At 43.5% G+C, this 19,175-nt stretch overlaps 1 protein-coding gene across 1 annotated transcript in view; it reads left to right on the top strand.

Moving 5' to 3' along the window:
• Positions 1–19,175, top strand: part of DHX35 (DEAH-box helicase 35) — a 62,706-nt gene that overhangs the window by 23,717 nt on the left and 19,814 nt on the right. The window contains exons 8-12 of the mRNA XM_089673303.1: positions 1,881–1,940; positions 8,021–8,133; positions 8,235–8,331; positions 14,980–15,138; positions 16,871–17,081. Coding sequence (XP_089529429.1) covers positions 1,881–1,940; positions 8,021–8,133; positions 8,235–8,331; positions 14,980–15,138; positions 16,871–17,081 — 640 coding nt within the window. The remainder of the gene's footprint in view (positions 1–1,880; positions 1,941–8,020; positions 8,134–8,234; positions 8,332–14,979; positions 15,139–16,870; positions 17,082–19,175) is intronic.

Below are 19,175 nucleotides of genomic sequence, written 5' to 3'. Positions count from 1 at the left end.
AATTATTTTTAAAATTGCACATTTTTGCTTAATGTTTAATTTGCTTAATTTAATGCTTAATTTTTGCTTGTGTCATATTAGGATTGTCTTTCACATTCCATATTGTGTATGGTGAATAAATATGGATCAGATCTGGTCCCATAGCCTTACATAGAAATCGGAGGAACAGTAAAGTACACTGCTCAAATAAATTAAAGGAAATTTGAAAACACATCAGATCTCAATGGGGAAAAATCTCCTGCTAGATATCCATACTGATATGGACTGGGGAATGTGTTAGAAACATAAGGATGCCCCATCGTTTGATGGAAAAGAAAATTATCAACCTACAGAGGACTGAGTTCAAAGACACCCCGAAAATCAAAGTGAAAAAATGATGCAGCAGGCTAGTCCATTTTGCTGAAATTTCATTGCAGCAACTCAGAATGATACTCAGTAGTTTGTGTGCCCCCAAGTGCTTGTATGTATGCCTGAAAACGTCAGGGCATGCTCCTAATGAGACGATGGATGGTGTCCTGGGGTATTTCCTCCCAGATCTGGACCAGGGCATCACTGAGCTCCTGGACAGTCTGAGGTGCAACCTGGCGGCGTTTGATGGACTGAAACATGATATCACAGAAGTGTTCTATTTGATTTAGGTCAGGTGAGCGTGGGGGCCATTCAATGATATCAATTCCTTCATCCTCCAGGAACTGCCTGCATACTTTTGCCACATGAGGCCGGGCATTGTTGTGCACCAGGAGAAACCCAGGACCCACTGCACCAGCATAGGGTCTGACAATGGGTCCAAGGATCTCCTCCCGATACCTAATGTCAGTCAGGGTGCCATTGTCTAGCCTGTAGAGGCCTGTGCTTCCCTCCATGAATATGCCTTCTCAGACCATCACTGACCCACCACCAAAACTGTCATACTGAACAATGTTACAGGCAGCATAACATTATCCACAACTTCTCCAGACCCTTTCATGTCTGTCACGTGCTCAGGGTGAACCTGCCCTCATCTGTGAAAAGCACAGGGCACCAGTGGTAAACCTGCCAATTCTGGTGTTCAATGGCAAATGCCAATGGAGCTCTATGGTGGTGGGCAGTGAAAACAGGGCCCACTATAGGATGTCGGGCCCTCAGGCCACCCTCATGAAGTCTGTTTCTGATTGTTTGGTCAGAGACATTCACACCAGTAGCCTGCTGGAGGACATTTTGTAGGGCTCTGGCAGTGCTCATCCTGTTCCTCCTTGCACAAAGGAGCAGATACCGGTCCTGCTGATGGGTTAAGGACGTTCTACGGCCCTGTCCAGCTTTTCTAGAGTAACTGTCTCTTTCCTGGAATCTCCTCCATGCTGTTGAGACTGTACTGGAAGACAAAGCAAATCTTCTGGCAATGGCACGTATGGATGTACCATCCTGGAGAAGTTGGACTACTTGTGCAACCTCTGTAGGGTCCAGGTATGGCCTCATGCTACCAGTAGTGACACTGACCCTAGCCAAATGCAAAACTAGAGAAAAACAGTAAGAAAAGATGAGTAGGGAAACAAATTTAGTGGCCTCCACCTGTAAAACCATTCCTGTTTTGGGGGTCATCTCATTTTTACCCATCTAGCGCACCTGTCATTAATTTCATTAACACCAAAGCAGCTGAAACTGATTACCAACCCCCTCTGCTACTTAACTGACCAGATCAATGTCCCAGGAGTTTAATTGACTTGATGCTATACTCTGATTAAAAAGTGTTCCTTTCATTTTTTTTGAGCGGTGTACAAAAGAAAAATATATAGTGCTTATGCAGTCACCTGTCATAACAGGTCCAGATCTACAGTCATTCTTTTGCTTGTCATACAGCAGTCAGATGCATCACCCCAGTTTCCTCTTTCTCATATCTGCAGGTTCAGAAGAAAAGAGGAGATCTGAGACTGATTGTGGCCTCAGCAACACTTGATGCAGAGGTAACCTTATGAGCTTTGCCTTGTTTCATTCTTGGAATTTACCTTTCTACCTGGAGTTCTAGTAGCCTACAGATTTTTGCAGCTTTGTTTAATCCCCATATATTGATATATCAATTGTGGGGGGTTACTGAAAGTGTAGATGAACTGTTCCTCTGCTGTGTGCTATTATCTCTTACTGTACATCATTGTCATTCATTGATATTGATCATTCTATGGATTGACAGATCTGGACACAAGTCTTAGAAGCATGTCAGTTCCCAGGGATGTTTTTCATGAGCTGTTTATAGGATTGTGCTTGAATTGCAATCACTCACTGAGCCAGCTAATGCTCAGCAATAGAATTCACTCTCTCAACAGAATTGGCTGTGCCTCAGATCTTTTCTCTCTTGAAGAGCTAGGACCGCAGGCAGAATCTTCCGTTGCCACACACTGTGGTTCAACAGGCTGACAGTTATGGCACTACTGTATCACAGAGATAGTCAGGATGTAGCAGCCAGCGAATGGAACCCAGCACCAGGGCCAGTGCCACCATAAGGTAGCTCAGGCAGTCACCGGAGGGCACCAAGATGGGGGGCGGGAGGGGGCGGTAATTCACATACCTCCTGCATTAGTAGGAACCTTGCCAATGAATCCATGCTGAATTCTGCTGAAGAAGTGACTTGCCCAGCAGGGGCGTGCTAGTGTGCGCACACCCACCCTGCAACTTTTGCAGGATGTTTGATGTCCCACGCATTGCGATCTCAGATCTTCATAGCAGCCGGCATCTCTCCCTGCCAGCTGCCTTTCACACTGTAACATGGCAGACAGTGCTGAGCGGAATAAAGCCACAGCCTCCTACTCCTCCTCAGCTCCAATGTCTTCCCGTTCACAAATAGGAGGAGGAATAGCCGAGGAGGAGGGACACTGCTGTGCGTGTGCTGCGCTGATCTGAGGTCTGTGATTATTACATTATAGATGACACGTGGGGGGGGGGGGCAAGATGATGTGACAAAATGCAGTAGGGAAGCATGGGTAAGAGGATACGGTTTATGTTAGGTGGTGCTTTGGGATGAGAGAGGACTTGAGCTAGGAGGGGAAGTGGATATGAAATCTGACCAGCCGCCCCAGCCCACCCCTACCCGCCCAGGGCAAGTTCTCTCTCCTCCCAAAGCTCCACCTATCACATACAGATGCTGGTTGTTACACAGGGGACAATCATGGCATCTGGGACCCTGGGTACCCCACTAGAGATGCAAGGCAATCGCCCCAGGTGCCCACACTAGTGCCCTTCCGCCAGGCAAGTTAAAGGATCCAGGTGGTGGAACTTTTTTCAGCAATGGGCTCTAGTACTCGGGGTGGATTCCCACCATGATTCACAGAGGAACGCACTGTGCATTCCACGTGCAATTCACATGCGTTCCATGTGCAGTGCAATTTCAGCCGATTCATTTGAATGGGCTGACATTGTACTGGACTGCACCAAGAGTTATAAGACATACAGGAACCTGATCACTTGGTACTACTAGAACATTCAATCCGGTGCAGGTAAATGCATTTGCGACCTGAATTTTGGGTGTCATTAAGTTAATATTGAAACCCACTGCAGATCGCAACTGCAGTGTATTTTGAATTCGATATGAGAAACACACGGAACGTGGGTTTCCTGTACTGTGTGCTGGTGTGAATGGCCTTTAGTCTGTATTTCCGGGATCTTGTTCTTATCTCAGGAGGTGGGAGGATTTATGATAGAACTGTGAAGCGGACTTGTGCTGGGGGGGGGGGGGCATTTGGGGGAAAGAGTATTTGTGCTGAGGGGGCAGGAGGGATTTGATCCAGGATGGGGGGGGGGGGGTGTTGTGTTGGAATGGAGGACTTGGGGAGAGGATCTGTGCCAGAATTGGGGAGAGGATTTTTGCTGAGAAGAGGGATTTGCAGGGGGGGGGGGAATGATTTGTGCTAGAATTGAGGAGAGCATTTGTGCTGGGAAGGGATTTGGGGGTGGAAGATTTGTTCTGGGAAGAGGGATTTGGGAGAGAGGATAATTTGTGCTAGATATGGGATAAAGATTTACACTAGGAGGAAGATCTGTGCTAGGAGAGGGATTGGGGTGGGGAGATTATGTTTGAAGGAGGGAAGAGAACTTGGGAGAAGAAATTTGGGGGGATTTTTTGTGCTGGGAAGGTGGATTGGGGGAGGGGGCAAGAGGATTTGCACTGATGTGATTTGGAGAGGGGCAATTTAGAGTTCAGCACAGCTCAAACTTTCAATGCCTTGCGATGTCCATACTGCACCCCATCACAACATGAATGCAACGTGAGGGAGGTACCAGCGTGGCTGTAGACAGTGGGGGGGGGGGGGGGGAGTTGCATTGTGGAGGAGAGGGGAGGGGGTCGCAGGAGGATGGTGGGTGGGGGGGCAACAAAATGCACCTTCGCCTGTGTAAACAAAAATCCTTGCACTGGCCCTGGCCAGCGGTTGTATCTATGCAGAGGCCCTGCAGAAACGTTAAGTATAAAGGCCTCATTCACACCATACGTGCATAACAATTGGTGGAAAAATGTCCATATTTGTCTTGCATAGAATATTTTGGTCTTGTTCACACCATGTACAGAGACCTGTGTTTTTATAACATAAGTCTTTGCAAGGACACAAAAAACCCATTGTTTTCTATATGCCTCGTTCACATTGCAAAGCTGCTGTCATGAGTTTTTACCTGCCCAGAAGTAAAAGCACATGATACCAGTGTTGTGATGTGAACAGGGCACATAGAACACAATGTTTTTCTTTTTGTCCTTGCAGAGACAAATGCAGAAACACTCATGACTCAAGCACTCATGACTCTACAGTTTTTTTTTTTTGTTTATCTAGTGATTTAAACCAGGCACGCTCAGCCTGTGGCCCATGGAGCTGCCTGATGTGGCCCACGACCTCAAATCTAATATGATTATCAATTAATAAAAAATGTAAAAAGCAACGGACCAGGAAAGTGTATGCCCTAGTGCAGTGGTCGGCAAGCCGCGGCTCGCGAGCCACATGCGGCTCTTTACAAACTTAAATGCGGCTCTTATGTGTGCCGAGCGCCCCCTCCCCTCCCTCCTCTCGGGCGGCCGCCACCCTCCCCTCCCTCCTCTCGGGCGGCCGCCCCAAAAGTCAGGACTCTGCAGCTGTCAGGATGTAGGCGGGGCAGCCAGGATGTAGGCGGGGCAGCGTGACGAACTCCTCTCCTCTCACAGTCCGCCCTGAAGACCAGAACGGCGCGGGAACACAGCGAGAGGAACGCGCGGAGCAAAGGTAAGTGAATTGACACAGGGGGGACTTACTATATGGGGGATGAATTACTATATGGGGAATGAATTACTATATGGGGGATGAATTACTATGGGGGATGAATTACTATATGGGGGATGAATTACTATGGGGGGGGGGCTTACTATATGGGGGATGAATTACTATGGGGGATGAATTACTATATGGGGGATGAATTACTATAGGGGGGATGAATTACTATATGGGGGATGAATTACTATGGGGAATGAATTACTATATGGGGGATGAATTACTATATGGGGGATGAATTACTATATGGGGGATGAATTACTATGGGGGATGAATTACTATATGGGGGATGAATTACTATATGGGGGATGAATTACTATATGGGGGATGAATTACTATATGGGGGATGAATTACTATATGGGGGATGAATTACACTATGGGGGATAAATTACACTATGGGGGATAAATTACACTATGGGGGATGAATTACTATATGGGGGATGAATTACTATATGGGGGATGAATTACTATATGGGGGATGAATTACTATATGGGGGATGAATTACTATATGGGGGATGAATTACTATATGGGGGATGAATTACTATAGGGGGGATGAATTACTATGGGGGATGAATTATTATGGGGGATGAATTACTATGGGGGATGAATTACTATGGGGGATGAATTACTATGGGGGATGAATTACTATGGGGGATGAATTACTATATGGGGGATGAATTACTATGGGGGATGAATTACTATATGGGGGATGAATTACTATGGGGGGGGGGGCTTACTATATGGGGAATGAATTACTATATGGGGGATGAATTACTATAGGGGGGATGAATTACTATAGGGGGGATGAATTACTATAGGGGGGATGAATTACTATATGGGGGATGAATTACTATGGGGGATGAATTACTATGGGGAATGAATTACTATGGGGAATGAATTACTATAGGGGGGATGAATTACTATATGGGGAATGAATTACTATAGGGGGGATGAATTACTATAGGGGGGGTGAATTACTATATGGGGGATGAATTACTATGGGGGATGAATTACTATGGGGGATGAATTACTATGGGGGATGAATTACTATATGGGGGATGAATTACTATATGGGGGATGAATTACTATATGGGGGATGAATTACTATGGGGGATGAATTACTATGGGGGATGAATTACTATATGGGGGATGAATTACTATGGGGGATGAATTACTATATGGGGGATGAATTACTATATGGGGGATGAATTACTATATGGGGGATGAATTACTATAGGGGATGAATTACTATATGGGGGATGAATTACTATGGGGGATGAATTACTATGGGGGATGAATTACTATATGGGGGATGAATTACTATGGGGGGGGACTTACTATATGGGGAATGAATTACTATATGGGGAATGAATTACTATATGGGGAATGAATTACTATATGGGGAATGAATTACTATATGGGGGATGAATTACTATGGGGGATGAATTACTATGGGGGATGAATTACTATATGGGGGATGAATTACTATGGGGGATGAATTACTATGGGGAATGAATTACTATATGGGGAATGAATTACTATAGGGGGGATGAATTACTATGGGGGATTAATTACTATGGGGGATGAATTACTATATGGGGGATGAATTACTATATGGGGGATGAATTACTATGGGGGATGAATTACTATATGGGAGATGTATTTTCAGTTTTAAAAATGTGGCTCTCAAAATAAATTTCAATCGTGGTTTTGGCAAGATTTGGCTCAGTTGAAAAAAAAGGTTGCCCACCACTGCCCTAGTGCAATAACCTTCTTTTATTAAGTAAAGATAAAGGAAGAAAGGATACTTGAAAAATTAGGTCATGCCCCTGAAACGCATTGTAACATGCACAGCCTCCTTCCAGTGTACGCTGCCCTACTCAATGATTGCTGGCCCTCCATAATCCTGAAGACTGCTATACACAAGACGAGATTGTGGCCAGCTCTGCACTTTTCTCTTTTCTTCCTTACACACAGACATGTGGAGAGGAGCCTTTAGCCAAGTGAATTACATCTAGTGGCATCCATACAGGGGTTCCGAAGGTGCATTCTCACAGTTGTGCTTGGTGTCATTCCGGTAGCAAGCGAGTGCATTATGTGTCATTTTATCTTTGCTTAATAAAGAGGTTTATTGCACTACTAGGGCATGCGCTTCCCTTGTCTGTTATTTTTGTTTAGATTGTAAACAGTCCTTATTTTAGCAATTCAAGGGATGGCTGTAAAGACCCTGATAGAGTGAAGGATGCAACACTGGTTCGTAGCTTTTTTGGCTGGCCACATCTGACCGCAAGCGTGAGATTACTGGTGATCCGGTTAATAATAAAAAAAATTGATTTTTGTAATTGTGATTAAACAGCAGATAAACACATTGGGACATTGGTCCCACAGAAAATGATTATCCTTTTTGTTTAAAATGTTCATTATACTATTAAAAATAAATTTGAAATTCTGAACCATTTAATTTCATTGTGGGCCATGACTGGTTACCAAATCACATAAGTGGCCCATGCTCTTTAAAAGGTTGAGTGCCTTTGCTTTAAACATAGATGCCATGAGTAAGCACTGTTAATCATGACAATCATAGAAGTTTTGTGAGAATGTGGTGTTACTTTCTTGGGAAACCACTTACAAAACAACAAAAAACATGAGATAGTTGATGTGATCCTATAATTGTTTGCTAAAGGAGGGAAATGGTTAGCCTTCTCTGTCTTCTCTGAATATCTGTGTACTAAACCTAACAGCAAATATCACCCCTTATACAGAAATTCAAGGCGTTCTTCAATCAGAATGACACCAATGATCCCAACAGAGACACATGTGCCATCCTCACAGTGGAAGGGAGGACATTCCCTGTGGATATTTTCTATACTCAAAGGTCAGGATCTTCCTTTCTTCCTTTTTATCACAGATTTCCCTGTCTATTCATTTTTATCATTTGTTTCAATCTTCTCTCTTTATCCAACTTTTTTTCATCAGCCCTGTTCCAGATTACTTGAAGTCTACAGTACAGACGGTGATGAAGATCCATCAAAGTGACATAGATGGAGATATTCTTGCTTTTCTAACTGGCCAGGTATGACACACTTATGAAAAGGTGAAAAGATGATTCACACTGAAAGTGACGAAGTTGCTAAACGTATTCTCTGAATAAAAGGCCTCATTATAAAGTAGATGATAAATACTTTCCTCTCTGCTGCCTGCACCATTGAATGTTACTCTAATCCTCAAGCAGCGACTTCACAGCATTAGAGCAATGTTTGGTGATATAGGGAGCGGGAAAGTATTTCCTATCTTCTTTAAACAAAGACTATTTAGTCAGTGTTTGGAGTTTAGTCCCTTTTAAAATGAGTTTTTGAGAGGGCTAAAATAAGAGACTGCTGCAGGTTTCAAGTGCAGACACCTAGAAGTGTCTCAGATCATTTTCACAAGCACAGCTGTTGCACTTCCTGAACCTTGTCAACCCCTTGCAAAATTCTGCACATTCCTATGGACTGGTAGCTGCACATTCCTATAGACCGGTAGCTGCCCATTGTAGTGATAGACCAGGAAAAGTGTGTGTGTGTGTCTGTGTGGGGAGGGGGGGGGGGGAATTTGGCTTAGCAACAAGATCAGAAACTACCTGAAAGTGTTTGTGCTTTGCCCATTGGAAGGGCCCAAGATTCATCCATGATAAAAATGGTATGGGTAGCTGCTTTGGGTACTTGCTCTTCTCTTCATACCCGTAGCAGCAACCCCTTTCCTAACAGAATCTCTCTAAGGGTTCATACACATGGTTGTATGAGAATACGGCAACTAGTATGCAGAATTTTGCTTGGAAGAAGATAGTAACAAGATCCTGCGTAAAAAGTGTTTTGTATGTTGTATGCATGTAACTTTTGATCAATTTTTACATACATACAGCTTAAATAGCCCTGTTTCTAGGATGCAGGTAGCTTCTCAAGGAAGCTGCCTAGCATCCTCTGTTGCTAGGACACAGGCCGCTCTTATACTCCAAGGGTTTACAGCATAAAATATAGTCCATACACAGGACCTCAAATGCAGCTTTTTCCTTTGCAAAAGTCCTATTCAGTGCAGGCTTAACAAAATTACTGCTATGGCCTACGTTAGCCAGAAAATGCTCCTTTCTGACACCTGTTTTACTTTGTTAGTGAAGGCTTCCTTTGGGGCTAAAAAAAAAAAAAAAAGTAAGTTTTCACCAAATCCTATTGACTTTCAAGACACAATCCTAGCATTTGGGCAGGCAAAGTCATGGGAGACAAGCCCATAACAACAAGGTGAAACTAGGATCACAGGGATGATCTAAAGATTTTTTCCTAGCTATGCATGCTTTAAGGTAAGACTTTTGCATTTTAAAAATGCAAAATGTCTTCTTTTTTAAAGTGTTACTAAACCCAGGACCCTGCATTCACTACGTCTGGTGTCCCACAGTATACACAACATGGAAAGGCAATTATTTTTAGTAAATATAAACTGCTAAATAGCTTTTCTCATCAGCAGTATATAGCAGTCTTGTGACTTCTATCAGTGTCCAGCAGAGCACTGGTTAGAGCTTGTAGGAGAATTTTTCATTCTCCCCTGAGGGACCCTCTGGACAGTGCTGATTGGCCCTGTGCTAATCACATGCACTCTCCCAAGAAAAACAAAACTCTAGCAGTACACACCAAACTGAGCATGTGTAGCTTGTCCCCAAACCTCTGTTCTATCAGTAGATATGTTGGGGACAGTAGAAGAAGGGGGGAGGATCAGGGAAGACATCATCAAACATCCTTTTTACATAATGCAGAGGATTCACCGCTTAGGTTCCACAGTGAGTATAAAAAGCATGCTTTGCTGCATATACAGACTGATTTTACTGTTGTAGGTTTAGTAACACTTTAAAGATCTCTGCTATGCTTTTTTGCAATTAAACTGAATACAATGTAATTTTAGAAGAAAAGGATCCCTGTGCTTGTAACATTAATAATATTTAGGATCATTTGACTGAACACTCCTTCTCTTTTGCTTTTCATAGCTAAGTACATAATGAACCAATCGTAACAATAATTACCTTTATGTGTCAGTCTTGATTATGCGATGGCGGGATCTGTGCAAGCTACCAGTCAAATGGCTTCCAGTGATATTAAAGCAGGATGGGCACAGACAAGAAGTTTTTTGGGTGTGGTTTAGGATATCTGTTAATTTCATATGAACAGCCTCCCAGCATCAGAACATGAGGCTGCATTGCTATGAGATCACGATATTAAATCCAATTGGAAACTAAACGAGATTTTGTTTGTTTTTTTTAGACCAGGGCTCTTCTCTAGAGCTCAGATGGCAATAAATACTGGCTTTGATGTATTCAAAAGGATTTTTAGTCTTTTGGGCTAAAGCAGACATAAAGGCTAAGTTCACCATTTACAAAAATTGCCTATGCAGACAAGGGGCCCCAGTAGTTTTAAATGCATTGTGCGATTTGTTAAAATATAATTTGATACAAATGCTATACCTGAAGGCTACTTCTGTTTCCCATTCAGCCTGCTAGAAATTCTTCATTGTATATATTTCAACATTCTGGGCTAAAAATGAAGTTTGGGAATTGAAAAAAATCAAATATTCCTACTTAGCTAGATGGCTGCAGCACCGATCCCAGCTGTCCACCACTGGCTCTAAGCGATCAAAAGTTCTTGGTCTTCAGTGAGCAGAGAGCTGGTGACAGTTAGTCACCAGCTCTCTGCTCTACCCCTCCAGCACTCACTGGAGCCCTGGACTGTGGAGGGGACCGAAGTGGCTGGTTCAGGCTCTCAGCGGCTTGCTGAACTGCAGGTCCAGGCTCTGGAAAGATCCCGACTTTAATCCCGGCTCTGTGACATCAGCTGACAGCGGACTTTAGCAGAACTAAGTCTACTCCTGTGACCCACAGTTGAAGTAGGGCCAAAAGAGCTTTGGCACTACTTCTGCTTTAGTTGCAGGACACAGCAGCCCTTGGTGTTTGCTCCCAACATTGTAGGACCGAGTGAGCTTCCTTTTTCAGTGCATGCTCTTTCTCCGCTTTTCCAGCAACACTGAGCTGAGCCACTGCTGGAAAAGGTGGAGAACACACTGCACATATAGGTGAAACTCAAAAAATTAGAATATCGTACAAAAGTTCATTTATTTCAGTAATGCAACTTAAAAGGTGAAACTAATATATGAGATAGACTCATTACATGCAAAGCAAGATAGTTCAAGCCGTGATTTGTCATAATTGTGATGATTATGGCTTACAGCTCATGAAAACCCCAAATCCACAATCTCAGAAAATGAGAATATTGTGAAAAGGTGCAATATTCTAGGCTCAAAGTGTCCCACTCTAATCAGCTAATTAAGCCATAACACCTGCAAAGGGTTCCTGAGCCTTTAAATGGTCTCTGTCTGGTTCAGTAGGAATCACAATCATGGGAAAGACTGCTGACCTGACAGTTGTTCAGAAAACCATCATTGACACCCTCCATAAGGAGGGAAAGCCTCAAAAGGTAATTGCAAAAGAAGTTGGATGTTCCCAAAGTGCTGTATCAAAGCACATTAATAGAAAGTTATGTGGAAGGGAAAAGTGTGGAAGAAAAAGGTGCACAAGCAGCAGGGATGACCGCAGCCTGGAGAGGATTGTCAGGAATAGGCCATTCAAAAGTGTTGGGGACTTTCACAAGGATTGGGCTGAGGCTGAAGTCAGTGCATCAAGAGCTACCACACACACACACACAGACGGATCCTGGACATGGGCTTCAAATGTCGTATTCCTCTTGTCAAGCCGCTCCTGAACAACAAACAAGGTCAGAAGCGTCTTACCTGGGCTAAAGAAACACAGACCTGGTCTGTTGCTCAGTGGTCCAAAGTCCTCTTTTTTGATGAGAGCAACTTTTGCATCTCATTTGGAAACCAAGGACCCCGAGTATGGAGGAAGAATGGAGAGGCACACACTGCAAGATGCTTGAAGTCCAGTGTGAAGTTTCCACAGTCTGTGTTGATTTGGGGAGCCATGGCATCTGCTGGTGTTGGTCCACTGTGCTTCATTAAGTCCAGGGTCAACGCAGCCGTCTACCAGGAGATTTTGGAGCACTTCATGCTTCCTTCCGCAGACGAGCTTTATGGGGATGCTGACTTCATTTTCCAGCAGGACTTGGCACCTGCCAACACTGCCAAAAGCACCAAAACCTGGTTTAATGACCGTGGGATTACTGTGCTTAATTGGCTAACAAACTTGCCTGACCTGAACCCCATAGAGAATCAATGTGGCATTGCCAAGAGAAAGATGAGAGACATGAGACCGAACAATGCAGAAGAGCTGAAGGCCGCTATTGAAGCATCCTGGTCTTCCATAACACCTCAGCAGTGCCAGAGGCTGATAGCTTCCATGCCAAACTGCATAGAGGCAGTAATTGCTGCAAAAGGGGCCCAAACCAATTACTGAGTACATATGCATACTTATACTTTTCAGAGGTCCGATGTTGTTCTATGTACAATCCTTGTTTTATTGATTGCATGTAATCTAATTTTCTGAGATTGTGGATTTGGGGTTTTCATGAGCTGTAAGCCATAATCATCACAATTATGACAAATCACGGCTTGAACTATCTTGCTTTGCATGTAATGAGTCTATCTCATATATTAGTTTCACCTTTTAAGTTGTATTACTGAAATAAATGAACTTTTGCACGATATTCTAATTTTTCGAGTTTCACCTGTACATGGCTTTTTAAACACAGTCTTTAAAATAGGTCTGCACTCAAAAAGTTAGCATTTTGTTTTGTTATAAGGAATGTCAAGAGATGTTTATTGTTCATAAGTAGTACCCTGAAAATCTACCTGTTTGTCATGAATTCATCCTTAAAATAGCAGTATCGTAGCTATATAGTATCTGCAGTGTAATATCTAATTACTGATTGACTGACTGCTAGTCTCACGAGATTTGGAGTGAGATTGAAGATTGGAGTGACGTCACTACTCTGTTGCTCATTGTTCACGTGGCTGGAGAAAAAGCGGTTCCTGAGGAGCCTTAGTGCATGCATTACCCTGCTTCTACTTTTTCCATTCAGTGGATCTGTGCATCTTTATTATTCCTCTCTGAGACTTTTTTTTTTTTTTTCCTTTTTAAAGGCTGTATCATTTATCATTAAAAAGCTATTCCTGGGCTCCAGTTCAGAGATTTTGCTTAGGAAATTATGTCATCTGTTTGCTGCAGGCAGAAGGAAGCTTTTCCTCTCTCCTCTGCTTCAGTTACCATACCTCAACATTATAATTTTGTAGCAAGTCACTTAGAGGCTGCAGCAGGGCTGTGTCTGACTTTTGTGATCACAACCAAGAACTGCACAGACACCAGAAATTACAGGCCGGTGTCATTTCTGAACCAGCTTCTCAGTCTAGTGAGAAAATGCTGACCCTGGAGAATGTTTGAACAAACGGGGCTCTGTCTTTCTTGAGAGGAAAGCAGATAAGGACATTTTCAAGGAGAATACTGCGATGACTTTGAGAAGAAATAAATGTTTGTTAGCATTTTCTTTTAGCATGCATTTGCTTAAAGATGAATGGTATATTTATGCATAGTTACATTGGTCCAGCTTGGACCAATATAACAATGTGTATACCATACCTGACTGATGCCCCTGTGAAGTGAACACTGGGATTCAGTGATCTACATTTGCTTCCTGGTCCCACGCTGACAAGCTAGCCTGATACATTCTGAACACAGGAGGTTGGCCGCTCAGCTTGGGAGCCAAACAGAGAATGTCCTGCATTTTCTTCACTTCCTTAAACCGAACCTCTCCAAAACCGAGTTTCTTGTCTTCCCCCCAGCCCGGACACTACCCCCCATTGACTTCTCTATCACATCCAACAACGCCACCATCAAACCCGCCCTGCAGGCCAGAGTACTTGGTGTCATTCTGGACTCCAACCTATCCTTCCAGCCCCAAATCCAATCTTTAACTAACTCATGCAGACTCCACCTCCGCAACATCGCCAAAATCCTCACGTTCCTAACTCCAGAAACCCCTAAACAGCTCATCCACTCCCTCATCATATCACGACTCGACTACTGCAACTCCCTCCTAACTGGCCTGCCTTGCCGCTGGCTATCCCCGCTTCAGTCGATCCTGAATACGGCTGCCGGACTCATTCACCTTTCCAACCGCTCCGTCTCCGCCACACCCCTCTGAAAATCCCTCCACTGGTTTCCGATTGCGCAACGGATCAAATTCAAAATCCTAACGCTGATGTACACAGCCGTCCACCATACTGCCCCGAACTACATCACTGACCTAATATCCAAGTACCGCCCAGCACACACACTCCGCTCCTCACAAGACCTCCTTCTCTCTAGTTCCCTGGTCTCCTCCTCCCATGCCCGCCTCCAGGACTTCTCCAGGGTGTCACCCATCCTCTGGAACTCCCTGCCCCAACCCATCAGATTATCACCTACTCTCCTCTCCTTTAGGCACACCCTGAAAACCCATCTCTTCAGGGAAGCCTACCCCACCCCCTGCTAACTTGCCGACCTCCTCCACTCTTCCTACCACTCCATCCCCCACAGCTATCTCCTCCTGTGCCACCATCCCCTCCCTCCTAGATTGTAAGCTCGAAAGAGCAGGGCCCTCAATCCCCTCATGTTTTGCATTGTATTGGTATTGTTCTGTCACATGTTCTGTAATGTTTGATTGCGTGTCAGCCGGGCATGTTTACTATTTTGTGTCTTTTCTCCCTCTGACAGGAGGAGGTGGAAAGTGTGGTATCCATGCTAGTGGAACAGGCCCGTATCCTTGCTCGTTCAGGCATGAAGAAACACCTCCGCGTTCTCCCCATGTACGCAGGACTTCCTGCCTCTGAACAAATGAAAGTGTTTGAAAGGGTCTCTACCAATGTCAGGAAGGTATGCTCAACTTTGTAAAACCTGCAGCAAAAATCAGTGTTGGCGGCACCTGCACACTTTCTCCTCATAGACTTTTTAATAGGTCCGTCAGCTGCATCAGTTGATGTGCCTATAAAGGTCTTTGGGGAGCAGAAAAAAATACCTAGGTTATGAAAATGACTTTAAGATCATGAACGATACACAGTATGTAGGCAGCTTCTGCCAAAAAGGGAAGGTTCGCTGCCTCTATTTTTCAGTGGGACAGAAAGTGATCGGAAATGCTAAATTTTACAGTTGTCAATAGAACAGGAATATTTAGCAACTCTTCCAGTAGGGGGACCTGTTCCTGCTATTTTCTCTCACTTGATGTTGTGTCTCTCTGTTGGGAAATGAATGGAAATCTGCTTATTTGGATACAGATAGCAAAAAACATTATTTAATTCTGACGGGTGTTGTATATATTCCCCTCTCCTTTACAAAACTAAAAAAAAAAATGTTGGCTTCATGTAAACGTTAAAGGATAAGTATGACCAAAGCTCTTTTGGCCATACCTCTCCAGTGGGTCAAAGGAGTGCACTTTATTTCTGCACTCCTGTGACCCAGATTCAGCCGATAGCGGGCTGAAGTTCACTGTCGGCTGACGTCACTGTGTTGGTTCCGACTGTGGAGGGATTCCGACTTTAATTTTGTGATCCGCCCAGATGCCTGACTGGCAGCTGGCTTAGCCTCTCAGCGTGTTGCCTGAGCCAGCATCTCCTGCCCCCTCCAAAGCCCTGCGCTCCAGTGAGCACCTGGAGGGATAGAGTGGAGAGCCAGTGACTGCCAGTCACCTGCTCTCTGTCCACTACAGACCAAGAACTGAGTGATAAGCGGTCTTTGACCGCTCAGTTTTTGGTCTTCATGATGGTGGAGGACAGATGCAGCTTGGATCAGTGCTTCATCCATCTAGATGAGTATGTGTGCTTATTTGTTAATTCCCACATTTCTCTTTTAAAGCACCTGGCAGCTTCCTATGTCTCCCAAGGGACTTTGATGTTCATTTCCCTGGGCCTTCGTTCCCAAGACTGCACAACTACATTGGCCATTACAAAAGAGTCCCACTCATGTCTCTTAAATTATTTTTATTATGGATAATGAAAGTGGAGATATACGATCTATCCAAAGTGGAGGGATATATTCAAACCTCTAAGGTAATAGTCAGGATCAGTGGTGGTAACTATGGCAAGGAAATCTCACTTCGGAATCCTCAAGAAAAAAAATGAAGCCATCTGGTCATGTAGCTGAGTGAGCTGTGTGGGGAAAAATGAAGTCTTGTATAATGGTAGAGTATATCTAAACCCATCTTTTGCTTTGGATAGAGTGAGGAATGCCTGTCAGTTTTTATTTTTTTTTTTTGCTGTTTCCCATTGGAGAGATTTTTTACATCTTTTTCAGTTTGAAGACACAGCAAGCAGGAAGTGACAAGAATCTTCTCCAATGGAAGGCATGTGTTCTCTTAGATAGCTGTCACTGAACAGCCAACAAACGGTCATCAAGTCAAAGTGAGAAAGTAAATCTCTCTAGTAAGGACACAGCAAAAAAAAAAAACTAACAGGAGTCCTAACCCTTTCCTGCTCTATCTTAAGCCAAAATTGTTGGTATGACTTTATGTATACTTTAAGTCCCTGATTCTTCTGATTTTTCTTCTGTATATTTTTCTTTTTTTTTTACTGTTTCCTTGCTTCTTCATAATCCTATTGCTTTCTCCCTTCAGGTAGTTGTTGCCACTAACATTGCAGAGACATCCATCACTATAAATGGAATCTCCTTCGTTATAGACTGCGGATTTGTCAAGTTGAGAGCGTATGACCCCAAACGAGCGGTAGAATCTCTGGTCGTGGTTCCAGTGTCACAAGCCTCAGCCAGTCAAAGAGCTGGCAGGAGTGGAAGAAATCGGTCTGGCCAGTGTTATAGGCTCTATACAGGTGATTAATTATTACAACATATTGAGTCAGTGAAAAAGCTGCTAATACAGTTGTGGGAACCGTGCTGCTGTGTAAAATATGAGAACATCCACTGCATCAGCTGAAATGATAATTATACTTTTTGTACACTTGTGCTGCACTTTTGTACAGTTGTGTAGCTATCTCCCCCAAAACCTACACTTATCTGTCCCAGAGGTTCACTGTGCTGTATGTTGGGAGCCCCACTATCGTCTCATGAAAAGCCTCTCAGGTGGGTTGCACTCAGGCAATAGACTCCCCATTCATAATCCAAATAGAAGACAGCCTTTCTATAGAAATGTGAATGGCGATTTTACTGTGGATGTGCAGTTGGCCAGTCTCATTCATTCTGCTGCATTTTCAATGCACCAGGAAGAGACCTCTTTGTAATGGCAGCAACAGGACGGCTGACCTGAGAATGTTGGTGTCCTAATGAGGTTTAAGCAACCAGTAGAATAGTCATACTGCCACTGCTACTATTTAACTAAACAACAAAAGGTTCTAATATTCAAAAATCTAAGGTCTTGAGCCTTTTGAAAAATATTTTTATGACTTTTCCCTAATTTTTAAAAAACTGAAGCCTGCATTGACATTTTGGGATAATATATTGTGTGCATTCGATATTCTTGTTGGCATATTATTCTGATTTCCTATGATGTTCTTGGCTTACTATACTCCATCATCCTCCCTACGTGTGTCCCCAGGCTTCTATATTCAAATGTCTTGGGATTTTACAGGATATAAAATCCCATTCATTGCTGTACACTTGTTGGATCATGTTCCCACACCCTTCTCACTCCAAGGTGTGTCACTTTACAGCTTTTAAATAGCTGGTGTAATCAACCGATTTTCCCGCCTTAACATTTGAATTTTAAAATAATAATGCATGTGTTCCACCGCTCAGCATGTAGCTGTCTGAAGTCATGATAGGATGATTATAACCAAGTTATAGTTGGCAGTACAAAGTACAAACCTCCATCCCACCCACCACATAAGGAGTTACAGTGATCTCACTTATTTACACAACGGACGCCAAAAGAACTTTCAAGAAGGTAGGAGAGAGACATCTAATGTGCTAGCTTGATAATACACAGTTAACTAGGTTGAATGAAAAATGATGTCTGTGAAGTTGATCAGCGCTTTTCCTCCAGAGGAAGAAGAAACTCCTTGGGCTTCTGTTAACAATTATGAAAACATTTTTAAAAATTGTACACACTTCAGCTCAATGGTTTGCAATAATTGACAAGGCCTGAAAAAAGACAAAAAAAAAAAAAGTATAGTTTCAAAGATTCTGCATGATCTTATTTTCTTCTGTTCATGGATAAGCACCTATTATTGGTACACATGGGGCACTTTGATTCTTTCATCTGTTCACTAGTAGTAGTGGCTTTGCTTACTAATGGAGAATTTTTTTTTTAACCTCACAACCTATGATCAGTTTTAAAAACATTGCAAGCACTGGTCCTGTCCAACACATCTGCATACAATATATCCCTGGCTTTGTGCTGTGGTTCTTCCCACTCACCCTTTTGACCCTTTGGTAACATAGTGGCTGGGCAGAAGAACCAAAGCCTCAAGTACAGCTTATCTGACACGCTTGGAATAGTTGCATAGTATTGCTGCTTTAAAGTCTGCTTAAAAGTAAAATAAATGGACTCACCACCCACCAGACCGATAAATGTTCAACTTTTTGACCCCTTTCAACAAGCGGACTGTTTGCATCCACCTGTCTGTTTTTCAGGCAGACCCAATCAGACCATCTATTGTTCTCTATGGGGAGGCAAATGTAACCAGACATGTTTCCATTCACACCCGCCTGTATCTGATCAGCTAAAATCAGGTGGATGGGGGATCCATCCCCCATTCGTCTATCGGATCGAGTGACAGTTGGAGACAGGCGGCCCATTTACATCCGACCGCCTCATAGAGAAAAACTGTGCTCGTGTACGCTCCACTTGTGCATCCACCTGTTCAGTGGGGAACAGTGGGCAAACCTACTGCTGAGCTTTTTTTGTTGTGATTAGCTGTGATTGGCCACGGCTAATCACATGACACAGAATTGCTGTGACTGGCCCA

The sequence above is a fragment of the Staurois parvus genome, unplaced genomic scaffold (genome assembly GCF_062004578.1).
Source record: "Staurois parvus isolate SC_StPar_1 unplaced genomic scaffold, SC_StPar_1.0 ptg000137l, whole genome shotgun sequence".
In the NCBI taxonomy this organism is placed as follows: Eukaryota; Metazoa; Chordata; class Amphibia; order Anura; family Ranidae; genus Staurois; species Staurois parvus.
The sequence above is the reverse complement of the archived record's forward strand: the minus strand, read 5'-3'. Positions and strand labels throughout refer to the sequence as shown.